Source organism: Silene latifolia, chromosome Y, assembly GCF_048544455.1.
Source record: "Silene latifolia isolate original U9 population chromosome Y, ASM4854445v1, whole genome shotgun sequence".
In the NCBI taxonomy this organism is placed as follows: domain Eukaryota; kingdom Viridiplantae; phylum Streptophyta; class Magnoliopsida; order Caryophyllales; family Caryophyllaceae; genus Silene; species Silene latifolia.
Window position 1 is genome coordinate 260,859,849 of NC_133538.1, and position 22,878 is coordinate 260,882,726.

General features: G+C 37.8%; 1 protein-coding gene across 1 annotated transcript; it reads left to right on the forward strand.

Moving 5' to 3' along the window:
* The first annotated feature begins 4,891 nt into the window (after positions 1–4,891).
* LOC141634058 (small ribosomal subunit protein uS17-like) lies at positions 4,892–7,307 on the forward strand. The gene is made up of 6 exons (XM_074446366.1): positions 4,892–5,013; positions 5,107–5,147; positions 5,274–5,374; positions 6,534–6,678; positions 6,865–6,954; positions 7,052–7,307. Exons 1-6 carry the CDS (start codon positions 5,002–5,004, stop codon positions 7,140–7,142), a joined length of 480 nt encoding a protein of 159 aa, XP_074302467.1. The 5' UTR covers positions 4,892–5,001; the 3' UTR covers positions 7,143–7,307.
* The last annotated feature ends 15,571 nt before the right edge of the window (positions 7,308–22,878 follow it).

A 22,878-nucleotide genomic window follows, 5' to 3' on the forward strand; every position in this document is an offset into this window, starting at 1 on the left:
ATCTTATACTCTCTCACAACTATACATATCAATCTGGTCTCTACAAAATCAATCTCTTTAGAATTGCTACCTTTCTAATATACCATCACCCTTAACCACTAGTCACAAACCATAACATTACCACTGCCGGGACATCAAACCTCTTACACTCATCTCTAAACATCACGATTTCTTTCCTATCTTTGGTTAACATCCCAAATAACAAACATCGAATCCATCAACAATTACCTCAACATTCTTCTCAATACTATCCTTAATTGTATCATTATCTAACTCTCCACCAAAAATCTCATATCGTGCAAATACTCCACCAACTTCATACTCCCTTAATTCCTCAAAACTCATGATTAATCATGTTGTCCTGAAACTTCTGTATAACCATTAACTTACTTACTCTTGATAGTATCATACATTTCGACGATTCCTTACTTTTATGTCACATAACTCCGTTGAACATTTTTCTCAGCTTACTTTTATCCTTCTTTTCCCTTTATACTCAACAATACCATTTAATAGCTCAACTCCTTATTACTTCTATCTAACCCTTTAGTGCTCCAATTACCTTCTCATCGCTCCAAAACTCAAATCCCATTATTTCATATCGATATCATCTCACTCTTTCTTACCACGGATCTTCTCTTATTATGCTATCACTCACACTTGCCTCTAATCTATCCATAAAATCAACGTTCACTGTTCAAACAATTGCATCTCCTTTGTACATCTCTAGAAATCAAAATTCCTTTCATACCGTTAATTGTCCAAGGAAATCCCACAGTAGTTTCACCTCTTAATAAACCAAATCTCCCAAACTCACTCACTGTCTACAAATCCACCTCGCGACATGTCTCCACAAAGTTCACTATATACCACTCTTCTCAACCCCTTTAAAACGAACTTTCACTATGTATATTCTTAACCCACACGACTCCTAACCATCTCCCTCCATAATTCTTCACACATCTCAAGTTGCCACTATCCACATCCTTACTCTCAATCCTTTCATTCTCACGTTCCTTAGACTCACATCACCCCTTGCCCATATTCACTTACTTTTACGTTACTCAACACACAATCATATCACTCATCTCATCTCATCTCAGAAAACATGCTCTATGTCTCAATTAAGCCATAACGATCTTCCTTTTCTTTTTCCACTATCTATCGCAACCACATATAACTCATGTCCTCCCAACGAATTCATACTCACCACAGGTGCCACTCTTTACATCATAAGATTGGGTAACTTACGCATTAGGACCAACATACATGTAAAACAATGCATAAAGAAGCAAAATAACACCTTTGAATTAAACATAATATGCAACGAAGTCAAAAGATAAGCATATGACCCAAAATAGGGGTCACTAGATCGAGTACAGGCCACTCGATCGAGTAAATGACTTACTCGATCGAGTAAGCGAAGGTCAGAGACACATTTAACAAATTATCCGGGGCTACTCGATCGAGTACCAAGGTGCACTCGTTCGAGTGTGGGCCACTCGATCGAGTACCTGCATTTCTCAACACTGTCCAGTTTTCGTAAAACGGTCATAACTCACTCGTTTCTTGGTCGTTTTGGGCGTGTGACCTATCGTTAGAATCGTAAAAGAACAAGCTATCACCTCCAATTGGAATCACATTAAAATCATTTATAAATCTCAAGTTATAACAGTTTAAAGACAACCTTTTTGTAATCGAAAAACACAACTACTTGATTTTACTTCCAAACAACTTAAACGGCAACGAGGTAAACAAAAACAACCCAATACTCATAAAACCAGTAGTCCCAATCACATGTTACTATTTTCGAAAGCAAAGCAACAATATTCATCATGCACATAATTTATTTAACTTGCCAATCATGACTTGCCCACATGCTTTTATTCTATCACTTTTCGTAAATAAAATCACAAATACATGACATCAAGTCCCCTATTCACATGTTACTAGCATAACAACATTATAAAATAACTTCCATTATATAACATTATTAATCATAAATCATATTATCATACAACGATTATTCATCTTTTTCCACTAATTCATCCATCGTGCCACATATTTATCCACCATATTCGTTCAACATATTCACCCAACACATGTTCAATTCACACTCCCAACTTTCTATACTCTTACTCAAAACGACTACAACAACATATATACTTACGCATCGCTTTATATATATATAAACAAAACACTTTTCCTTTCATAATTATAACATGCCAAATTATATGTATCAATCATTATACTTTCATGCTTTACAATCAACCAACATACAATTCACGTCATCATCATCTTTCCACTCAGATCTCCCATCCTTCACATGCATGCATCCATCGATTCATACAACATACTACTATATAGATACACAAAGCACACAATAATCACATAACGATCCCGACACATATCCCATGGTGACCGGTTCAAAATTGTAGGGCGAGTTCGCGACTTTAGGACGTCTCCCAAGTCATTGCATTAGCTCCTACAACTTCTACCCCGAGTTCATTTTATTTGACTCCCTATGTTTATTGGATTCATTGGTTACAGGTTTCAGGATCGTCGCTCTGATACCATTTTGTAACACCCTCATACTCCAAGTGTCTTACCAGGACCACTTAAGGCATGGAAGCACTACCATCTCGGTTACCCGAGGCAATGATAATCAATGACAATGAAGAAACATAATTTAAATAACAATATAGTTTAAAGTGATTACATGATCAAAACCAAAATCAGAAATCGAATTACAAGATTCTCGACGGTCTCATTGCTAAAACTATCAAAGCTATAAAACATCGTCGACACGGGAGAAGACTTCTAACCGCCACGTGATGACTCATCCCGGTTATCCCATACGAGTCATATCATACCGCTCAATAATCGCTCACCACCCCGAATGGATCACCACGAGTTTTTAAAACATTTAAACGGGGTCGTACTAATCACACAATTTATATAATCCAATAACACAACAAACAACACACTCAATCGTCACGGATATACTCCGAACTCCATCACCAACTCCACAATCATCGACTACACACTAAAGTGTGTAACCCCGCCAGTGCCCATCGCAACAGGTCACTCCACGCCGCCAGTGGGGGACCGCAGCCGTTCCCACCTAATCCCCGCTCATCTCTGTCGAGCGATAAACCCAAATCCATTAATGTGCACATCCCTTCTGTGGGACTAATACTGAGTAGGGAAACCCTACCTGGAACGCAATCACTATTCAGACGATCTAGCAGCTGTCTCAAAATCTTTCTTCTATGAACCCTCCTCCTATACACATAATCATACAATCACAATCTAACATCAACAAAACATAGAAAACCCCAAACCCCAAAATTAGGGTTTAACCAACTTTAACAAAACAGTATAAAAATTATATGTAAAACTTACCCTCGACACAAGGATCACAACGGTGTAAAGAACGATGAAATCCGACACCTCTAGCTCCGGGATTTGCTAATGATGCGATGACAGACAAACTACGTAACTCTTTTTCTCCTCACTTAGGTTTTAGAATAGATAAAAGAAATTAAGAAAAGTGACGGACAACCTTTTATACTTATCTCGCATCATTAACAAAGCCCGACAAAACATTACCCGCAAACTGAGCCACTCGATCGAGTAACTGACGTACTCGATCGAGTGCCGCCTACTCGATCGAGTACCTCGGCTACTTGATCGAGTACCCTACAGGTCATAAACTATTTTAAAAAAAATGCAAAACACCCCTACTCGACAGAGTAAGGCCAACTCGATAGAGTATCCAGAGGGTCATAAAACCGTAGTATTACAGAAAAAGTTGCCTTTTAAGACCTTCGTGGGTGGGCTGGGCCTTAATTACGGGCCAATTATCCTTGCCCTTGCCCGCCCTTTAGTCAAAAGTCGGGCGGCCCATGGGTTAATGGGCCGTAACACAAAACTTCAATTTAGATGTTTTATTAATTAAAATATATAAGGGTACCGAATATATAAATATTTTCGTTATATTTTAAGCTTTATAATTTACGTATTATTTTAGTGTTTTATATCCCTATAAAATTGATACAATTATCTTTGAAAATGTCTTTTTTTTTTTTTTAAGAATAAAAGTAAAGGATTTAAATAGTAAACGAGCCTAATAGGCCGGCTCACGGGATTTTGTTGTTGTTCATAGCAGCCCATTTAACTTGGCGTGCTGGGGATGGCCCGCCCTCTTAATTTTCGAGTAGTAAAAAATACCTGTCCAAGCCTAGACCTGGCAAAATGGGTCAGACCCGAATGACCCGACCCGAAAAGGCTGACCCGAGACCCGAAAATGACCCGAACTTGCTTGACCCGAATATGACCCGAAACCCGAATTGACCCGACCCGACCCAGACCCGACCCGAACATTGTCTGACCCAATGTTGACCCGACCCGAGGTGACCCAATCCGAAAAGACCCGACTCATAACTAACATGATCCCAAATGACTTTAAGTGACCCAAAATGACTCGAAACGACTAGTACTAACTCATATTAATACTATATATATATCAAAATAAAGTTTATTGGTTACAATAATCCCTAATAAATAGTTAAATTTGCAAAATAGTATTTCTTAATCAAAATTGTATGTTTAGCCATTAACTCAAAAGCAACCCGACCCAATATGACCTATACCCGAAAATGGCCCGACCCGAAATGACCCGACAGCAGATCACCCGAAATTGACCCGAAACTCGAAAATGACCCGACCCGAAACATGTGACAGACCCAAAATGACCCGACCCGCACCCAACCCGAGTGACCCGTTTTACCAGGTTTATCCAAGCCCACATAATAAGCGGGCTGGACGGGACGAGCCTATAGGCGGAATGACCCATGAAAAGCTATAATATAATGGTGCATTCCTTTCACACCTCACACCTCACACCTCACACCTCACAACTTTCTGAATTAGGGTTTTTCATCTCTGCCGAAACTTCTTACTTCTCTCTCAACTCCAAACATTTCTCAAGCTTCAACAATGGCGGAACAGGTATCTCCCTCCTTCAATCTATCTCATATACGAAGTCATTTCAGTTAACACTAATGTTTAATGTTTAATCCTTCATTTTTATGATTATTGTAGACTGAGAAGGCCTTCCTCAAACAACCCAAGGTTGGAATCTCGTAAGTCATTTATCTCTCTCTCTTCATTTCTTCTCGATTTATTTGATTATTTTCACTTTTTAATTTGATTATTTATTTGAAATGAATTATTTTGATGTTAATTGTGGTCTACTGGGTGGAAAACAGGTCGAAGAACACAGGCAAAGGTAAGAGGCCAGGAAAGGGAGGAAACAGGTTCTTTAAGAGTATTGGTTTGGGATTCAAGACTCCTCGTGAAGCAGTTGAAGGTTTGTGTTTTCTTCCTTGTTCATTTGTATTCGCTGTCTCCATCATTTGTTTACCTTTGATTAATATACTAATTGCGAAGAATAAAAAAGTAAATAAATGATTCCGATGGATTGAATACGGAAAATTTGTATGTTGCGTAATGCGGAATTTTATGATTCGTTACAGAGAATGTTTGTGTTGTGGACTACTGTTTGTAGTATTTCTGTTTGATGGATTTGTTGCACAATAATAAATTTGTTAGATGTAGCTGTAGTAGTTCTGTCTGCTGGATTTGTTCAGGAAAGCCAAGTTTTGTTAATTGTTGTTGACTTGTCGATGTATTCATTTGGTTTGTTTACGTTGTGCGATCTGCTTGTCTCATCTGGAGTTTTCGATGAAGATTAGTTTGGTAAGGATGAAATGCTGTGTAAGGGTTTGTTTCATGAAGCTGTTTTTAGTTTGACAACCATCCCCTGCATAACCCGATCCGAAAGCACATATGTTGTTTACTGACTATAGCCACTGCTTGGTGTTACAGCGTTCAGCAGTCAATAAGTGATTGCCTTGCTGTTAAATGTATCGAATCTGAAAACTTGAACTTTCTAGTCAACATTGCAGTGTTTTAACCATCAAGCATGTTAACCTTACACAGTTACACTATTTTGTACATCTATTTTGTAAGAAATTCTTAGTAGACCGAATCTACCATCTCACCCTAAACCCTTCAATAAAAGAATAGAATTAAGGTAAATAACAAAATACGGGGTAAAATGCAAACAGAGTAATATGAGAGATTGAGAGGTTTCTCATTGGTTAGGGTGTTCAATGACTTTGGTACACCAGTTGTACACAAGAATTTTTGTAGCTAATTTGTCTTTTTCTACAGACACTATATTGGTTTTGATTTGTGTGGATTGTTTATCTGAAAAACAAATACGGAGTACTAGTTGGGCTTGTTTATCCATGCACTTGATCGGAGTATGGAAAAGCTTTGTTGTAATCTATTCACAATCAGTTACATATCCAAGCCAAGTAAATGCATTCCTTCGTTTCATTTGCTAACGCACTGCTGATCTATTGTGATTAGCTTAAATGTGCTTCTGTAACAAGTGATTTATGCATGTAGTTGGATTGTTAGTTAATATTGTCTAATTCTTTTCGTAAACCACCTTATTGTAGGAACTTACATTGATAAGAAATGCCCCTTCACTGGCAATGTTTCAATCCGTGGACGTATCCTTGTCGGTACTTGTCATAGTGCCAAGATGCAAAGGACTATCATTGTTCGCCGTAACTACCTTCACTACATTAAGAAGTACCAAAGGTTTGTAATCCCAAAGTCATTTTCATATTGGCTTCTAAGTGTGACGACTTTCAAACATATCACGAGTATCATCCGTCAATTAACCAGCTAAACTAGCTCACACTGGCTTCTCAGATCCTTTTCTATCTTCTGTGAACGTGAATTCGCTGTTGTGTACTTACTGAACAGTTATTATCTTGCTTGCAGATATGAGAAAAGGCACTCCAACATTGCAGCACATGTTTCTCCTTGCTTCCGTGTTAAGGAGGGAGACCATGTTATCATTGGACAGTGCAGGTCAGCTCGTTATTTACTTTGCTCGACCTTTTTTTCTCCCGGAAATTTCTTTAATTAGAATCGAGATCTGATATTCCTTTGCTCTTTTACTATACAGGCCTTTGTCAAAGACAGTCAGATTTAATGTCTTGAAGGTCATTCCAGCTGGGTCTGCTTCTGGTGGAAAGAAGGCTTTCACTGCCATGTAATCACATTTGGTTCCTGTCTTTATTTCTTTTGAGATATTAAGTTTATTTCAGAAACCGTCTTTCAAGTTTTGATCATGTACTGGTAGTAGAAGTATGTGTATGCGATATTAGAGTTTTTGGACTCAGGCTTCCTAAATTTGGTATTACCAGGTTATTTCAGTCTCATTTCTTTGTCAAATTCATTTATTTACGAGCCAAGAACATGTATAATTTAGAGGATGAATTCTCCTCTTAGCACACTCTTTCATCTAAGGGGAGCTCCTCTCTATTGTAGAGAATGCATTCTCTACTTCCTCGAAAATTAGAGGATTTGGAACATTGGCCATTGTGCCAACTATCCAATCATATTTTTCTATTTTTAATATTTATATTTTATTTTTTCATCTTAATAAAAGCTAAAATATAATTAAAATGTTGGAGGATGGATAAGAGAATCCTCTCTATTGTGAACAAAAATTATAAGAAGAGGATGAATATGGTGGAAATGAATGTAGATCATAGAGAAAATGATGTATCAAAAAATGAGGGTAAAAGAAAAAATTAGAGGATGGTAATGTAGTCTTTATTGTACATGCTCTTAGACTCACAAAGTTAACTTCTGAATTTATTTGAATCAACTTGAAGTTGTGCAAAACTAAATGTAACCTAATTGTGTTCCTGAATAACCAGACCGAATGCCGACTAACGGTGCAATACTGCGACTCTCTTTTCTTCCTTAACAAGCAAAGCATTCCAAGTTGTCTCAGTTTGGTGTTTTGTTCAGTTTTTTGCTTATGGTGTTGTACTTGCTGAGCTCCCTTTTGTCTTTTGGTATTCACCTTGTGATTGATCTGAAGGAAATTAAGACAATACAAGTGTGATTCACTATCAGTGCTTTCCTATAATTAGCGATACAGGGTTAATTATTGTGTGGCAAGGTAAAAAGGGGAATGTCGACAATACAACAACATCAGAGTCTTAATCCCAAAATGATTTGGGGTTGGCTGACATGAATATCCTTTAAAATCGTCTATGGGTGAACGCACACCTCAAAATGCGAAAATATAGAAAAGAAAACGTGAAAAACAAAAGGGGAGTGAAACATATACAAAAGAACTTAAGGTGTTAAAATCGAAGTGCGGATTTCTTTTATAAAACTTAGAATTTAAATCGAGAATATAGGTTAAAACGATTTTGAAAATCGAAGTAAAACATAAGGGTCCGGAAAACATTAAAAGTGAACCAAGTATTAATATATAAAAAAGATATTGGTAAAAAGTTGTAATAAAACCAAAAAGAACAAATACAGTTTTAAAAATTAAATTAAAAACATTAAATATTTCAAATAACGCCAAATACTAAAAATTCACATGTATATTTTCCCTACATTGCGCCCTCTCCGTCACCATTCCCTCATCAAGCCCGAGAAATCTCATATCGCGCTCTATCGCTCTCAGCCATGTCTGTTTTGGTCACCCTCTACCCCTAGCAACCTTTTCTGTTCCTCAGGTCTCCAGCCTCCTAACTGTTGCGTCGATAGGTCTCCTTCTCACATGGCCAAACCATCTTAGTCGATTTTCCATCATCTTGTCCTCTATTGGCGCCACTTTCGCCTTTTCCCTAATCACCTCATTCCTTAATCGATCTTTCCTTGTATGGCCGCACATCCACCTCAACATACGCATCTCCACAACACTCATCTTTTGAATGTGACAATGTTTCACGGCCCAACACTTGGAGCCGTAAAGTAAGGCAGACCTAATTAACGTGCGATATAATTTTCCCTTTAATCTTTGGGGCATATCTTTATCGCATAAAAACCCTAAAACACTCTTCCATTTCAACCATCCCGCTTTAATTCAGTGAGCCACATCTCCGTCTAACTCCTCATAATGTCGACAATATAATTAGGAATTAGGATGAAAGAAGTATAAAGCGATGGAAAATAGGATTTCTGGATGGGAAAATCCCATTTGTAAACGGATGATGAGTAAACTAGGTAGCACGGACACTTCTCCTAATCAGCTGTCCCGTGTCCGACACCGACACTTTTCAGACACACGCCGAAACGTGTCGGACATCTATAAAGCCGTGTCTAACTTTCTACATTTATTCGGGCACGTGTCCGACGCGTGTCCATGGTATTTGGGTCGTGTCCGACGCATGTCCATGACATTTGGACATCATTTGGGGCGAATAATGTTCATTAAACGAGAAATGAGTTGTCGAAAAAGATTGATTAGAAGATGCGTTTGGATGGTAAATAAAAATGAGTTATATAGGCAAGTTTTACCTTCACTTATTTAAATTTAATATCAAATACTTTTACAACAATAAAATCAAACGTTTATAATTATAAAATATACTTCCTCCATTCAACTAAACTCTACCATATTTCCTCTTTCATCTATTCAACTCCACTCTACAACTTCCAAAAAAAAAAAAAGCCAAATGACCCTTTTGTTCTAATGACAACATAATATTTACACAAATTGCCATTAAAAGGCCCACACAAATTTACCAACAAAATCCACCCTAATCTAATTCTGGCCCAATTAGTATCCCTAATCCAACCCAATTCACTAATCCTTCCCTCCAAAATTTCGTAACCCAACCCAATAAACTCCCCAAATCCATTCAAAAAAAGTCGTCACATATTCCTTTCCCATTTACTCCATTCACCCAACTACCCATATCCCATTTCTCTCTTAAATGTTCCAGAAAAATCCCATACCCGAACTCTCTTCTCCCTCTCTCTAACGCCGCCTCCATTATTCTCCCCTCTCAAAAGTTCACCTTGTTACTGAAACCCTAAATCTCGTCATTTTTATTGTCATTTGTTGTGTATCTTCATCATCTTTCAAAAAATATATATCACTCTTCATCTTTTCTCATTATTCTTTCAATTAACATCATGAATCCTTCACATGCAAACTGTGGTAAGAAATGTTTGCAGTGTGTACTTGATTGGTATCGCCTTGGTTCATTAGAAGAAAAACTAGATGATGAACTTGAGGAATCTGCGCCTAAATCACCTCCTCCAAACACTATTGTACCTGATTCCTTAGATCCTGAAGATTTGGGGTCTCAGGTTGAGGAGACGGAGTTCGATGATGGTTATGTATGTATTCGTAAGTCCCCTGAGAACGATGACCGTCCTAAATCTCCTGATATCCGTCCTGTTGTTGAAGCGGGTTGTAGATCTACCGCGCCTGAATTACCCTGCACAAAGTATTTAAATGCTTATCCGAAGAGGATGTCTGATAAGCGTCCAAAAATGCCTGAGAAAAAATCTGGGCCTGTTGAATACCTGAAGTGTGATTCTCCATCACCAAGCTCAAAGAGATTCAAGGCTTATATGGATAAATTCTTATCTAAGCATTAATTACTCAAAGTTGTTGGCATAATTCCTAAATCTAATGCTCTTTTTGTTTTTTTTTATTAATTTATTTATATCTTGTTTGAACAATTATTTTAACTGCTGCTGGGATGTAACTGTTGTTAGGATTTATTGGTAGGATTTCTGTGTTTTGTGACGATTTGGGTTTGACGTTGGTTGAAATATTTGGTTTAATATTTCTGTGTATTTCTGACGACTAGTCTCTGCTGTTAGGATTTCTATTGATAGGATTTGATTAGTGGTCTTATTAGTTTATAATTATTGGTTTAAAGTTAATGTTATTGTTTATGGTTCAGCGTTGTTGGTTTGATGTTCATATGGTTGCTGTTAGGCATTTTTTTTAGATATGGTTTTGAATTTATTGTTGGGTGTTATTAATGGTGGTGGGATATAACTGAGGATTTCTTTGGATTTGTTGTTGGTTTGATGTTCAAATGGTTTCCGTTAGCCATTCTTGTTGAGATTGCTGAATTTATTTTTGGGTTTTTTAATAGTGGTGGGATGTAATTGACGATTTCTTTGGATTTGTTGTTTGTTTGATGTTCAAATGGTTGCTGTTAGCCATTTTTGTTGAGATTTCTGAATTTATTTTTGGGTTTTTTAAATGGTGGTGGGATTTAATTGAGGATTTCTCTGGATTTGATGGTTTAATTGTTACTGTTATTGTTTTTTGCATGAACCTCAATGAAGGTCCTTCGTGGACTGAGAGGGTCTTCTTGTAGTTTGTGGTAAGCTAGTAGAAGGTTAATGAAGCTCAATGATGAATGTACCTTAAAGGTTTGAGAGCAGTTAGTATTTGTGTGTATTTGTGTTGGTAAGTGGCCTTTAAGTATATGTGGTTAAGCCATCACATGGTCTACCAATGAATGGGTATATGTGCTCAAATATTTCAATACCAGTTTGAGAGCTCAGTGATTACTATTCCTTAATGGTTTAAGAGCTTTACTCATTATTGTTGCCTAACTCATTACTGATATTAATGTATTGAGCATGGTCTACCTTCATTGTGTGTGTGTGTAGGAGGCTTGACAACTTGACACAACTCAATGATGAGGCCAAATAGGCCTGAGAGTTGGTCTTGTTAGCTCAATGATGAATGTACCTTAATTGTGACACCCCGGAATTTCTACGAAAAGGTAAATGTAAACTTTGCAGCGGAAAAAGCGATGTTTAAAAAAAACTTTGGTATTGAAAACCGCGGAGTCACTATATAACCAAAAAGTTTAGTTTAATAAAGCCTTTATACAAAATACAACTTAGCTAGAGTGCGGGATCTTAGCCCCTAAATAAAACACAAATTATAAAGACTAAGTACGATCCTAAACTACAACGAGGAAGGTCATTCGTTGTAAGTACAACGCTCGCTAGCTCACACGTCTTCACCCTCCAAGAAGCAATACTATCACCTGTCATTCATGTAAACATGAATGCCACAGTCAGTGGGGAGTAACTCAAGGTTCTCCCAGCCATATTATATCAAAACAAACATAGATAAGAACATAATTAAGACAAAGCATACTGAATACAAAGATATAATTAACATGACAAGAGAAAACAAGGATATGCATATATCATACATGTTAACAAGGATAACTTGATAGGTAAGGTAAGAATGAACGATAAACATAAGTCAACATGAGTAGCTTGATATAAGAAAACAAGAATGAATGGTGAACATAGATGACAACATGAATAGCTTGATATATGAAAAAAAGAGTGAACAATAAGTAAACTTATATAACATGGATAAACAAGAGGGTAACAATATAGTACATGTGAGTGAACGCCGTAGCCATTCCCTTTGAAAGCATTTTAACATACAATATACGGGATGTGGCTACTCAAGATAGGTATTTCACAATCGAAACATGATAAAGAATCGGCAATGAACAAGTAACAACTCGAGTGTGAAGTATACTGCATCATTTGACATATGAGTGAATGAAATCCAATGCATAAGAAGCCATGTTACAAATGAATAGCATAATAACATTTCCATGATAAACGATCCAACATAAGTAATCATTCAAGATAAGCGTTTCACCTTTGACAATTGATAAACAATCGATAATGAATAAGTAAGATTTTGATTACGAATTTCACAACATCATTTCCTACTTTTATTACATGAATAAACATTATATTTCACATTTTCATGTTATTTAAGCATAGTATAAACAAATGATAACAAATAAATTAAGTAATACGAAACATGAGGCAGAACATAAACAAACCAAAACCCGAGTCACATTTAAGCGTAACAACCAAAATCGACGTCTAACATGTGAATGAGACATAGGTTGAAATGATAAAAAAATGTCAACACACCATACACAATCATTAGAACCAAGGTTGATAAGCATAACCAACAAGAAACCTAAACCCTAAATCTAAACGACACGTTTAGAACTCGACTACAATAAGGGTCGACTTCAAATGATCATAACTCAAGTTATAGACACAAGAATGAGGTGAAACCATTTGGAAGTAATATCTTATCCTCTTACGTTTCTAACGGTAGGTCATAAGCCAAAAACAGTCTAGTAACGAAGGAGTTATGGCCACTCTACGAAAACTGGTCAGGTTGAAACCGTAGCCTGCGGTGGTGGCCGCATCCTACGACAATGGGCTGCTTCCCACGACACATACAAGCTAAATCTTTATCCCCAAATAAATTTTATCTTATCATTACAATCCTAATTGAATAAGAACATGTAGTTAACAAGGAATTTCATATGTATACTTGAGAAGAAAATCAATAGTTTAGACATCCAAGCAACCAACTTTATCCAATTGTTCTCAAATCAATAGTTTACAAACTAACAATTTCATGACATAATTAAACACAAATATTAAGTATGAACAAGATGGTTTACTTACTAATTCATCCATGTAACTAACCCAATTCATCCATGTAAACAGTCATGTAACCAAAAGACTAGAAATTTCTCAAAAAACCATAAGAAGGTTTCACACACCAACTTTTTCAACAATGAACATGTAAAACATGTAAAGATTCAATGTTTAGCAAACATAAGAGTAAACTACAACAATTAAGCACATAAGTTTGACATAATATCGAGCAACCTATCACCGTTACCTTTTAGTACTCCAAATCGTCAAATAGCCATGCCCGAGTCCTCTAAGCTTGTCCCCAACAAAAACCCCAAGGAAAAGAGTGAAAAATTCTAACCCTAGAAAGACGAATTTGTAGAAATCTAAAAAAAGATGGTGTCTTTCTTACATAAAAAGAAGGGGGGGGGGGGGGTGGTTGGCGAGGAGAGGGAGAGAATGGCGCGAAAATGGATTGAATCGGTGAAGGAATGAACAAGTTACGATGAAATTAGGTAAGAATGAAAAGGTGTAATGATGGTGTTCGTTGTTGGTGGAAAATTTCAGAAAAACGAGGGAGATGAAGTTGTGAGGGTTTTGTGGTGGGTTATTAAGAAGAGAAAAGAGAAGGAGAGAAGGCCCATAAGGCATACTACGCCCAAAAACACTAGTTGAGTGGATTTTCACTAAAAACACGTCTCAAATCCTACTACACGCCTAAGACGGTTATTATTATTATTATTATTATTATTATTATTATTATTATTATTATTATTATTATTATTATTATTATTATTATTATTATTATTATATCATGATCATGATCATGATCATGATCATTATTATTATTATTATTATTATTATTATTATTATTATTATTATTATTATTATTATTATTATTAAAATGGGTTTAAAATATAAATAGAATAATAAAATAGCTAATTGAAATATAAATTCTAAAACGGGAAGTTCGCGGGTGTTACATTAATGGTTTGAGAGCAGTTGGTAGTTTGGTGTAGTTGAATGAAGGAAGTATAAGTATAGGTTAGTGGCCATTGCATGTAACACCCCCATACACCAAGGTGCTTTACCAAGACCACCCTAGCATATGGAGATGCTACCATCTCGGTTACCCGAGGCATAGTAATCAAAGTAGACCATAAAGAAACGTACTTTAAGTAAATAAGTTTAATGTGAGTACAAAAAAAAACAAAATTGAAATGTAAAATACAACCGTCTCAAAACTGCAAACCAACTAAAGTAGAACTGTCTTAACAAAAACACAGCGGAAGACTAAGACTTGACACGTCGTGACTCCATCCCCAACTAGATCCCGCGCGTTACGAAGAAATACCTGCTAATCAACTGCTCACCATCCCGAATGGATCACCACAGTTTTTAAAACATTTAAACGGGGTCAGTTACTGCATAAACAAAATAAGAAACCAAAAACATCCAATTACACAATCACATTACTCCAACTTCATCTCCTCACCAATCATCTGACTACACACTAAAGTGTGTAGCTTTTCCAGAATACCCATCGCAACAGATATTCCTCGCCGCCAGTGGGGATCGATGCCATACCACCTAATCCCCGCTCAACTCAGCTGAGGGCGCACCTCGCGAACCACAGACAAACAACTACCAATCCACAATACCAGTAAAACAATGCCAATTCCAATTAACGATAACAATAAACATGCCAATCAACCAATCATGCCATCTTATAATATTTACACAGTCAACTGATAAGAGAAACCCTACCTGAGACGGAATCACCAACAATCAACCAAAAGCAGCGGATTAAAAACCTTCTTCTACGAAATCACCTTCTATAAACAATTAATCACATAATCACAATCTATCACATAATCAATCCCCAAAACCCCCAATCACCCAATTAGGGTTTAAACAACATTAACTATCTGACATAAAAACAATATCGGAATCTTACCCACAATACGACGATCACAAAGGTACGATGAACTCAGAAATCCGACAATACTAGCCCTTGATTTGATAGAAAAGAATGAAGAGAAGAACGTCGTTGTTTTTCTTTTGTGAAAAGTTTAAGAGAATAAAGTAAAAAGTAAAAGTAAACTGTCGAAATCACTATATAACTCTTCACGCGTTACTATCAAACCCGGATGAAAACCGTAAAACCCGACATACTCGATCGAGTAACTAACGTACTCGACCGAGTACCCGCTACTCGATCGAGTTGCCCTTACTCGATCGAGTAATTACAGAACAGAACATTGTCCAGAACGCGTCACAGACTTACTCGACAGAGTAAGCCCTACTCAATAGAGTATCCAAAAGCTTAAATATCTGAGGTATTATAGTCTTCCCTCCTTAAAAATGAACTTAGTCCCCGAAGTTCAAACCCATACTGAAAAACAAACTCACTATACTTAGCTATAACGCTACAACACCACTGAAACTCAAGAACAAAATGTAATACCCGTCCTTTTAGGGACACGTTGACTGACATTGACCGACCTTAGTGGCATGTCTTGACCTTTGGAAACCTTGCGAGCGATGACTTGTGAAGTGGTAAGCTTTGGGTGAGTGGTACTCGATCTAGTCGGGGCTACTCAATCGAGTAGCTGGGAGGCTCGATTTAGTAGAGGCCACTCGATCGAGTAAGTTAGTTACTCGATCGAGTAGCGTGTTTACAGCGAGGAGTTATATATCGTGTTTCGCATGACCGCAAATCATTTCCGCCTCTTTCCTCTAAACCTAGATGTCGCCTCTTCTTCTCCCTTTCACCATAGTTCCTTCCTTTGAGGTCCTTGAGGATGCTTATGCCATGGGGATAGGTTGCTTGAGTCGGGTAGCGGTCTTGACGCCGGATAGCTATGCGTAGGTATGTCATCATCATCATCATTGTCGTTGTTGTTTTCAGTTAGGGTTGTAGTGGTTGTGATAGATGATTGTACTGTTTGTATAGGTGTGTTACATGGTTGTTTGACATCTTGTGGTCGGAGGTGGAATCGCTGCGGTGCGCTAAAGGTAGGTTTGCCTACTCAGTACTGTTGGTTGTTAGAGTGTCTTTTAATGTGATTTGGTCTTTGTTGTGTCGCTATGGCTGATTGGTTGTGGTAATTGGTTGGTGTTACGTTGTGTTGTTTATCGTTGTAGTGGTACAGCTGTTTGTGGTTGTTTGTCTCTGGTTCTCGAGGTGCGTCCTCGGCTGAGTGGGGTCACTTGCGGGAGTGGCTTCACGCCCTAGTTTTGCCCTCCGTGGAACCCGCCACGGGAGGGGATGTGCACATTAATGGGACAAGGTTATCTCTCGGTATGATGAGCGGGGCTAAGGTGGGAACGACTACGGTCCCCCACTGGTAGGGCTGGTGCAGTCGATAGTCGGTGACGATGATTGATTGGTGGAGATGTGGCTGGTGTGTGTGCTGTTATGTCTGCATTATTATATCAGTGGTTAGTGTCTCTTCAGTTACTGACCTTGTGTGGTTTTGTCTTCTTGTTTGTTTCTGTTGTGTCTACCGTGATCCATTATGGTGAGCAGTCAGTCTTAGCAGGTGATGTCTTGGATGATAGCTGGATACTTGGCGGTATGAGTCTTTCACGAGTCATGACAGAAGTGTAGATCATATAGTTGATAGTAGTCCGAGTTGTATCTTTGTATATCTTAGTTTGTTAATTGCTGTAATGTAACTTAATTGTTCTTTTATCGACATTTGATTATTACTGTCCTCGGGCAACCGAGGTGGTGATGCCCTTATATGCTAGGGAAGGTCTTGTTAAGGCTCCATGGTATATGGGGGTGTCACAAAGTGGTATCAGAGCGACGATTTTGGAACCTGTAACAAATGAGCCTAATGAACGTAGTGAGTCTAATAAAATGAATCTGGTGTATGTGTATTGGGAGCCCCAGCTGATGCTAGATTTTGGGTGAGTAGGCGCCCTCATTTCAAAATCATGGTCCCATTATGCTTAAGCCAGTCACCGGTTATGGGGATATCGAGTCGGGAATTATGTGCCTAGTGTGTATAATAGTGATGTAGGGATGTTTGTGGTGGATTCTTTATGGATGCTAGTGTGTATAGTTGTAATTGGAACTGTGATAATCTATAGTTGAGTAGTAATGGAAGTGGTGATACGTTTGTAATACGTGACAATGTGTATGATGTGGTGGTGGTAATGTTTGTTCCAAATGGTTGGTATTAGTACTTGAGATGGAAGAGATTGTGAATATGGTATGTGGTAATGATGGTAAATAGCAAGTTTTGAATGAGTCGTAGCAGTTGTCCAAGTAGTACTTGGAGGATGTGATAGATGAATGGTTAAATGCTTCTGCAATGTGGTGTAATTAAGTTGTGTAAGCTACTTGATAATTGTTGTGCGTCATGGTTAAACTGTTAGTACGCTTGAATGATAAGGAATGGTACATGTTAGACGTATGTTTAGAGTGACATGAATAGAAGTTATTTTGTCGTAGTCACGATTGCATGATCATAAGTGAAATGAAGCGTGTTGGATGTATACATGAGAAAGCTAATAGTACAGTCAGTTGGTTGCGTAATGTTGTCATAGAATGAAGTTAAACGGGTTGCACAAGTGATAGGGTTGTTAGATCGATATGTTGTATTTGTGTGATAGTAATTCATCGTGAATGAGTATAATAATCTGTGCCGATATCCGAATTCATTTTGGAATTGACACGCGTTGCTGTTTTGCAGGAATATTTAGTTAATCTTATATTTCCGACCATGTACCTAGCCTTTCTTGACCGAGTACGAGTGCCTACTAAATCGAGTAGACCTCATTCGATCTAGTTAGGAAGCTATTATGTCGAGAAAGTTGGAATTTCCTGTGAAAATTCGACCGAGTAGCTCCAACTCGATCGAGTGGAGTCCACTCGATCGAGTAACATACTCGATCGAGTAAGCTGCTACAGTGCCGCTGAAACACGGGATATTAAACCCTTTTTCCTAAAATCTTTCTTTTATTTCTTCCTTTCCGCAAACCCTAATCCCAAATCTCTCTCAAAGTACCCTTGTTCTTGTTGATTTTGTGTTTGAACCTTTGTGATTTCTTTGCTTAATTCGTTCTCTTGCTTACTAATCAATCAAGGTATGAATGTCTAACCTATTTTGATGTTTTTAATTAATTAGAAGCATGTATGGTGTTGGAAATTGCTGGAAATTCGATCTATGTGGGCTAAATCTCCCTTATAATTGTTGTAATATGATCTAATTGCTTTAATTTATCGTTTATTGTTGTTAACAATGCAAAAATCGAATCAAATTAGGGATCTATGTGACTCGAAATTTCTAGGGTTTGCGATTTTGAATTGAATTCTGGTTGTCTTTTGCATGTAAAAGGATGAAAATTGGGTAATACATGTTATACATATCATGTTTAGAGCCGATTTTGATGATTTTCCCTCAAAAATTTTGCCTTAAAACTCCGTCTTAAAAGTGCCCCAAACTGAAATTCGTTTTGTATTGTTGTGAAATTTGGTTATTTATGAAGTTATTTTGAAAGTATGATTTTCAGAAGTGATAGTGATGATGATAATTGGTACCAAAAATGTCAAAATCTTTACAACTGTAGAGACCGTCTGATGATTAGAATTGAGAGTTATACTTATAATTGTGGATTGTTGGTGAAAGTGTGTACTTAGTTGCTCCTTTCTATGATTATACATGAACGCCTTACATGTTTTTTTTTCAAGTATATGTGGTTTGTGTATTTAAGCCATATGTTAAAACAGATGCCGAGACCAACCGTGGGAACCCGTCAGAGCAAGAGGGGGAGGGCTTCTGAGCCCGAGGTAGGAGAGGGGAGTGGACCTACGGTCCCCGCAGTACCGGAGTACCCGTCAGTAGTCTTTGTGGACTTTACCCAAATGGGTAATTTTGTGGCCTTGTAGAAACGAAGGATGAGACCTACCCGTTGCATAGACACGACCCTTCTGACTGATTTGGGGATTGAGACCGATGTTAGGCATATTTTCGAGACCTTGGGGATGACTGGGTTGTATCACCTCCGTAAGCACTCCTATGCTTTCTTGACCCTTGAGTTTATGAGTTCGTTTAAGTACGATGCGGTGGAACAAACTGTGGAGTTTCGCCTTATGAACACAAGTTTTCTTCTTACCATGGATATGTTTGCTTCTCACCTTGGCCTTGCTAAACCCGCCAAGGGAGCTCTTAGGGATATACCGTCTGAGTGTGGGGTTAGTAGCCTCATGCCTTGTCTTACCGGTAAATCAGCTCCTACTTCGAGTAACATGTTGATCAATGATGTTCAACATGTCACTTTGAAGATTTTCCTTCGTGCTTTGACATGTCTGCTTTACGAGAGGAATGATGTGAGTAAGTTAAACTCACATGAGTTGATGCTGCTGATGGCGTACCTTAACCCCACCCGGTCTCAGAGAGTGACCTTTAGTGCCCCTGCTATAGTGTGTGCCAGTCTAGCCCTGATGTCTTGTTCCGATACCCGTTTTCTGAGTTGTGGTGCCATTGCCACTCGGTTGGCAGAGAGACTGACTTCCTTTGAAGCCTCCTTGGCCTACACCCCTTTGACCACCGCGGTGCCTACCTTGGACCGAGACTATTCCTCGACCAGAAATGGTTGAGAACCTTGGGGGATGGTAGTTTGGAATGGAGAGTGTGGGGTATGAGTTGGATGCGGATACGAGCTCCTGAGCACCTTCCGCTACAGAGCCTTTACCACCGGCAGTGGTGTCTGCCGATTCTGACGAGGAGGAGGAGGAGGAGGAGCGCCCTGCGGGGCAAATGTACCTCATTGACCCAGAGATCCTACAGGTGATGCCCGAGCCGAGGAAGGGGGAGAATGTGAGAGCTGAGGATGACCGACCTAGAGTGGGGAGGGGGCCACGCCGAGTGAGGGAGAGGGTGGCTGAGACTCAGCCAGCGCAGCCGGAGCAGCCTGTGCCGCCACAGTACCAGTATCCCGGTTACCATCCTTTTTATAGCCCGGAGACACGAGTGAGCGACCTCACGGAGAGGGTGTCATCTACCTTGACACTCCGGAACCTTCATGAGATGGCTTATGTACAGGGTATTGGGACCATGGGAGCTCAGCCGGTGTGGTGGAGAGGTGCCGGGGACGACAGCGGGGTCTTCCATTCTTATGGTGTGGATAGGTCTACTTGGGGAGAGCCTCAGTCCTATCCATATGGTTGGTTGGCCCCTTGGCGCATGGGAGCAGATGCTGGTGTTGGTGGTGGTGCAGGTCATGATGCGGAAGGAGCAGGCACTTCTGGTGGTGGCGGTGATGATGAGGTCATGGAGGAGCAGCAAGAGGAGTGATATACTCCATTTTCTTTCTTCTTTTATTTCATGGTTGTAGTGGATATTATTTTGGTTTTCGGTAGGTACTTTTATGGATCTTTGGTTTGTATGGTTGGCCATAAGGCTGTACTTGAGTAGTTTTAGACATGTTATGCAGGATTTTAGGGTCGGGAGAGCATCCCGACTCATGTATCTATGTTCGTTTGGTTTAACTTGGCATTTAGAGGACTTTTGGACCTGTGGCAACTCGATCGAGTACCCCTCACTCGATCGAGTATGTACATGTATGACCTTAGAAGAAGTAGTCTGACCCCGGCTTACTCGATCGAGTAGCTGATGAGCTCGATCGAGTAAGGCCAGCTCGATTAAGTGCCTGACCAACACGATCGAGTGTCACTGTTACAGTAACTTTTCGAGTTGAGATTTGTTTGAATCATCATATCTTTGAATGTTATTAGGTTAATCTTTATTGTGGCTATTTAGTAACATTGTTTAGCTTCACCGTTGATTTTGTAATTGCGTGTGGTCGCCTTATAAGTATAGTTTTCGATATTATGTATATAGGTCAGAACGATAAAACAAATTGTTGCAGGAACATAATGTGCGGTGGTATTGTTCAAAGTTGATAATCATATATATATATATATATATATATATATATATATATATATATATATATATATATAGAGAGAGAGAGAGAGAGAGAGAGAGAGAGAGAGAGAGAGAGAGATTGGATTTGGTGATTTTGGTTCTTATGGTGAGTTGTGAGTTGGGGGAATCTCAACCATTAGATTACATTAGAGATGAGTGGCCAAGATTAATCTTAGTTGTCATATAAAAGCATTGTTATTTAGTTTATTTTCTCTTTTTTCTAATGCTACTTTTTTTTTTTTTTTTTTTTTTTTTACTTTAATTTTTTTATCTCTGTTTTTTTTACCTCGTGTTATTATGCTTTTTTTTACAACTTTGATTTTTTTTCTCTTATGTTTTTCTCTAATTTTCTCATTATGTTACGTTTTTTTCTTTTTCTTTTTGTACCAAATTTTTTTTTGCTTGAATTTTTTTTCACTCTTATTTTTTTTACCTCGTGTTATTATGCTATTATTGTGTTTTTTTTAACTTGATTTTTTAACGACTTTGATTTTTTTTTTCTCTTTTTTTTACCACATGTTATTGTGCTGTTATTGTTATTCCGCTGTTATTGTGTTGTTATTCTGCTGTTACTTTGATTTTTTTTACGACTTTGATTTTTTTTTCTTTTTTTTACCACGTGTTATTGTGCTGTTATTGTTACTCCGCTGTTATTGTGATGTTATTCTGCTGTCACTTTAATTTTTTTTACGAATTTGATTTTTTTTTCTTTTTTTTTTTACCACGTGTTATTGTGCTGTTATTCTACTATTATTCTGCTACTATTGTGATGTTATTACGGTTTCACTTTTGATTTTTTTACTACTTTGATTTTTTTTACTTTTTTTTTACCGCATGTTATTGTGCTGTTATTCTGGTGTTATTGTGATGTTATTCCGGTGTCACTTTAATTTTCTTTACGACTTTGATTTTTTTTTCTTTTTTTTATACCACATGTTATTGTGCTGTTATTCTACTATTATTCTGCTGTTATTTTGATGTTATGCTGGTGTCACTTTGATTTTTTTTACTACTTTGATTTTTTTACTCTTTTTTTTACCGCATGTTATTGTGCTGTTATTCTACTATTATTCCGCTGTTATTGTGTTGTTATTATGCTGTCACTTTGATTTTTTTTACGACTGATTTTTTTTCTCTTTTTTTTTTACCGCGTGTTATTGTGATGTTATTCTGCTGTTATTGTGATGTTATTCCGGTGTAACTTTGAATTTTTTTTTACTACTTTGACTTTTTAACTCTTTTTTTACCGCATGTTATTGTGCTGTTATTCTGGTGTTATTGTGATGTTATTCCGGTGTCACTTTGATTTTTTTTACTACTTTGATTTTTTTACTTTTTTTGTTTTTTTTTACCACATGATAATACCGCAAACTTTAAATTGCTAAAACCAAATGATAATACTCTTAAAACAATTGTCGGCACTTAGAATTGTTCCATGATGATTTTTATACACTAATACTACGAGTAGATCGATCGTCCTTATGTGTCTCTCCACTTAGTCTCGTAAACTGGTAGTCTAAGTAATCTGCATTGCTCACAAAATCTGGTAAACTGGCTACAGACGATAGTAGACCTTGGTGGA